The sequence below is a fragment of the Physcomitrium patens genome, chromosome 1, assembly GCF_059467195.1.
Source record: "Physcomitrium patens ecotype Gransden chromosome 1, ASM5946719v1, whole genome shotgun sequence".
NCBI classification, from domain to species: Eukaryota; Viridiplantae; Streptophyta; class Bryopsida; order Funariales; family Funariaceae; genus Physcomitrium; species Physcomitrium patens.
The window spans coordinates 10,298,820-10,303,527 of NC_143410.1; the positions used below are offsets into that span (position 1 = coordinate 10,298,820).

The 4,708-nt window shown below is 39.0% G+C and overlaps 1 protein-coding gene across 2 annotated transcripts; it reads left to right on the plus strand.

Moving 5' to 3' along the window:
- On the plus strand, positions 1-3,211 carry LOC112292171 (laccase-11). Of its 2 annotated transcripts, XM_024540394.3 has the most exons (8): positions 1-53; positions 156-369; positions 626-777; positions 883-1,127; positions 1,278-1,406; positions 1,586-1,810; positions 1,913-2,629; positions 2,753-3,211. In XM_024540394.3, exons 2-8 carry the CDS (start codon positions 256-258, stop codon positions 2,884-2,886), a joined length of 1,716 nt encoding a protein of 571 aa, XP_024396162.1. In that variant the 5' UTR covers positions 1-53; positions 156-255; the 3' UTR covers positions 2,887-3,211. The 2 variants fall into 2 exon arrangements, with proteins under 2 accessions (XP_024396162.1, XP_090105838.1); XM_090249712.1 differs by having other exon boundaries at positions 1-369.
- Positions 3,212-4,708: the final 1,497 nt, after the last annotated feature.

Here is a 4,708-nt window from a genome sequence, read left to right on the forward strand (position 1 = left end):
CATATCGCTGCATGTGACGTTTGGGAGCCGGACCGACCTGCACTTTGAATTGGGTTCGGTTGCTCTCAGCTTTTCATTGTCGAGTTGTATGAATTTCTACATAACAATGTTCTGATCGATCATGATACTTCACGTTCACAATTCCACGGTTTCAGATCTTACAGGACCAGAGATAAGAGTAAGCGTCGCTCTGGGTGAGCAGCAGGATCCAAGGGACGTTAATATCATTCAATTCCGCCTCTCAAGTGATCCAGTATGGAGTTCCTCACTGAACCTAAACAGGCCTTGGTCACAATCACGGTGCTCCTTCTGACTTTGTTGGCGCAGGCGAAGTATTCGATTGCTGAGACGCACTTTCTGTATTGGGAGGTGAGTACTCTTGACTTAAATTCTTTTCATGAAGTGGTGAAATCCTAGGTGGTACTAGATTTGGATCCTGCTCTGCGATTTTGTTAGATATTCAGAAGCTGCTCACTGAACCGCACACTGATCACTCGTCAGAAACGGATTCCCTCATTTGAACTGATTAGAAAACTAATCACTCAGCATTCGTTTCAGACTCCTATAAGTTCTACCCGGTATTGACGCTGCTGATGATGGCCAATGATGTTTTCTGTGAGCGCAGGTTGTGACAAAAGAATTTACACGTAACTGCGGTTCTGTGAACATTACGACTGTAAATGGCATGTACCCAGGTCCCGTCGTCAATATTACCGAGGGTGACACTGTGGTAGTCAATGTCACCAACATGCAAGAGTATCCGGTGACTATTCATTGGTAAATCTCGACACAAATGTTTTTACCTGACCCGTCTTGCGTACAATTCCCCCACTTTGGAAGTCAAGTATAATGCTAATCTTCACCACAACTTTGGCTGGGCAGGCACGGCATATTTCAGTTTATGACCAATTGGGCCGACGGGCCAGCTCATTTCACGCAGTGCTCTCTGAAGACTGGAAACTCTCAGATCTATGAGTTTATAGTATCAGGTCAGAGTGGTACATTTTTCTGGCATGCTCACAACAACTGGTTGAGAGCAACGATGTTCGGTGCCTTCATTGTGCACCCCAGAGATCCCCCACCGAATTACGGCGTCGAAGTAGCTGGAGAATTTTCGATGATTTCCGGTAAGATTGAAGTGATTTATTACACTAAATATGCTTACATGTCTGCTGTCTGCCCATACATCCACTGCATGAAATCAGTGTCGGAAACTTGACGCCGCAAATGGTTGCGAGCATCTTGTGTTTGATTCTAACCGGGCCATTTTAATGCAGGAGAATGGTTCGACACACAGCCAAATGATGTTGAAATGGGTTATTTGTACAGACCAATTCCAGTTGACACTTCGAAAACCGCCAACACTCTAAATGGCTTGACAGGGCCCTTGTATAATTGTACTCCAGGTTGGTGATTATGTCCTCTAATTACTACGTATCTAGTGTTCTAAACGTTATGCACAAATGAATTCAATCAGTTTCCCATTGAAGCAAACGTCGCCTTCATTACATGCTACAGCGAAATTGAATTTGATGTAAACCCGAATATGGCTCTAATCGAATATACGTCAATGAAATTATTGCAGATGACGTTCCAGAGACTCAGGTCTTCCGAGTACAGAATGGGTCAACATACTTGCTACGGCTGACTAACGCAGGGTTGAATAACAATCACTGGTTCACAGTTGCAAACCACACACTGACAGTTGTTTCAGTTGATGGTAACTATGTCAAGCCCTTCGCAACAGACGCGGTCTTGATCGCACCTGGACAGACCACCGACGTTCTCTTGACAGCCAACCAAACTATAGGTGAAATAAACCAGCCTCTTCACATTTTCAAATAAAACTCTTCAAGTTAAGTACTACACCTTTACTGAACATGAAGATGTAAACTGGTTGCCATCCATGCAGGATCGTATTACGGTGGTGTGGGCCTTGCACAGATCCCCCAAGTTGGGCCACCCTTAGAGGCAAGAGAAGCACTAGCAATTATTGAATATGAAGGAGCTCCTGCAGACTTTCCACTGAGTACACCACCTTTTCCAGCCCCATCCGACCCCATGGTGGTGGACGATTACACTGCAAAGGTCCTTGGCTACACGGACATGGACCTTCCAGAGACTATGGACCACAACTTAGTATACGTCGTTGGAATAGCCCTTGTTGACTGCATCCCTAGCGAGCCCTGCACATCAACACAAAAGCTTGCAGGAACAGTTCAGAATTTCACCTTCGATGAACCCCAGAACAGCTCAGTCTTGGAGGCCTACTTTTACAACATTTCAGGAGTATACGAGACGGGATTCCCCGAACTCCCTCCAGAGTTTATTGATTTCACTGGACGGCCCAGTCCCGAGTACGGAATCGGTTCCAGGGCAACACTTGTGAAGGAGCTGGAGTTCAACCAGACGGTGGAGCTTGTGCTGCAGAACGTGAATGCCGCTGTGATGTTGGACCACCCGTTCCACCTACATGGCCACGATTTTTACGTCGTAGGGCGAAACTATGGCAACTTCAACCAGACCACCGATCCAGCCACTTTCAATCTAAGGGACCCACCCAGGTTCAACACCATCTCGGTCCACAGTGGTGGCTGGGTTGCGCTGCGGTTCCGAGCTAACAATCCTGGTGAGTGAATATCGACAGCCTCCTTGGTTACATTTCTGGTGCATAATTTGTCTAGACACACAATGAAACAGTTTGAATGGGTTGTGGGAAGTGTGCTGAGAGGGGTATGAATGTTCTTTCCAGGTGTGTGGCTGCTTCACTGTCACTTCGAAAGGCATAAAACTTGGGGCATGGAAGCGGCGTTCATCACGAAAAATGGGACCCAGCTCAATGAAACGCTACCTGGTCCCAAACACCCATTGCCACCATGCATCTAGATGAGAAGCAGTGGATGGTAGCTCAGCTCACTATGGCTCACCATGTGCGGTGCTGCAGCAGCAAGTAAGCAACATACATGGCTGCACATACACAAACACACATACAGACAGACAGACTGCCCATCCCCCCTCCCCCATGACAACTTGCCAGCCTTTTTCATGTTCAATCTTCGTTGTTTCTGGATAGTCATACCAGTACTCATTGTTTGTTTTCTTCTTTTTGTAAAAATAGATTTATTACCATAGTTGTGGATTTCTCACTGTGCTGATGGATAGATATTTATTACAAAAGTTTGAATCAATGAATTTTTTATTTGCCTTTGAATTTTCATGTATGGTTTTTTTTTTTTTTTTTTTTTTTTTTTTTGGAAAAAAAAGGGACTCTAATTCTGTTGTGGTTTTTTATACCTTGACCCATGGTTTTATTTTATGGTATGATACGATGGCTGCTAGAATGAGAAAATAGTAATTGCACACTTATAAACCACAATATTTCAAGGAGTTGAGACAATAGTGATATAATATATTTGAAACAATAGTGATATACAAAATAATATTTGGTTAATAATAATATCACAATTGTCTCAACTCTCCCTACAACAAAAAATAGTGATTTTGGCTCTCATTTAGTGCAATAAATAAATATCAATCTAAAGTTGCAAAATTACATTTTGATATTATAATCTTTTCTTATGACATAAGATAAAAGTGCCTTAAGCTTTAGAAACTAAAAAACAATAAAATATTTATGCACGATTAATAGGACAAATTAAAATTCTAATAGCAAAAATATAAATGGCATGGCTTTTTAAGAGAATATGCAAATTAAGAAGCCCCAACTATATATATTGGCTTAAAAATTATAAAAGAGACTATAGATATCTATTCTCAGCTTTGTCATATTACAACAACCATAGTGTAATGAAGTGATAATATTTTGGCTATAAATAACTAAGTGCTAAAATCATAAATAAATATGATAGTTCAAATAATTTTGATATTATTCTATTATAATATTTTAATTTTATAGAATGAAAATTCTTGAAAATCTACTAGCATAAGCAACAATGGTACATTTTTTTGTTTCTATTATGAGATTTTATATTATCTTTATCTCAATTGTCATTCTCTTATACAGTACCTATCTTCATTAATTACATGTAGTCCTAAAATCTCAAGACTTTTTATGTATGTATTCTTGTACTTAAACTTGTTACTTACACTCTTCTATTCTACACCATATCCTTAGTTTCTTACATAATATCAAAGCAAATTATAAGCCTTTTAATATTATATAGTAGGTATGTACTATATTCATAAAAGATATTAGAGTCAAAAGTAAGCAATATCCAAACAAGATAGGTAAGGAGTAGTATTTAAGGCACCATGAATTTTTCAACCCCTTGGATATCCTAAAGCAAGGAAATTATGGTATTTAATCAAGTTAGCAATCACACTTCAATTCTAAATATGTATTATTTGGCCAACATTGAGAACTATGGTATTTAGGCATTCTACATGACAAATATTTTATAAAGAGATAGGTTGTATAAGTATTTTTTACATTATCAATTAACCCATTGCTTGAATTAAAATAAAAGAGCATGTAGCAACTATTGAATGTGATCACTATTGACATGAACAAAGGAGTTGTACTTAAGCTTATTAAATGCTATACAAAGTTGTATGTATGATAGATATCTTTAAAGACTTGTTTTAATATAAAAAATTTATTTATGAAGTTATATTAATTCACAAAACTTTTAGTATTAAAAATTTGAATTAATTTATATTACTTGATAAATTATTTAATATTAGAAAG

Bases quoted from the DNA above. Each gene is read 5' to 3' on its own strand.
- LOC112292171 (XM_090249712.1), top strand. From the start codon at position 256: ATGGAGTTCCTCACTGAACCTAAACAGGCCTTGGTCACAATCACGGTG. The intron at 370-625 runs GTGAGTACTCTT...CTGTGAGCGCAG, and splicing joins CGCACTTTCTGTATTGGGAG to GTTGTGACAAAAGAATTTAC. The intron at 1,407-1,585 runs GTTGGTGATTAT...AAATTATTGCAG, and splicing joins CTTGTATAATTGTACTCCAG to ATGACGTTCCAGAGACTCAG.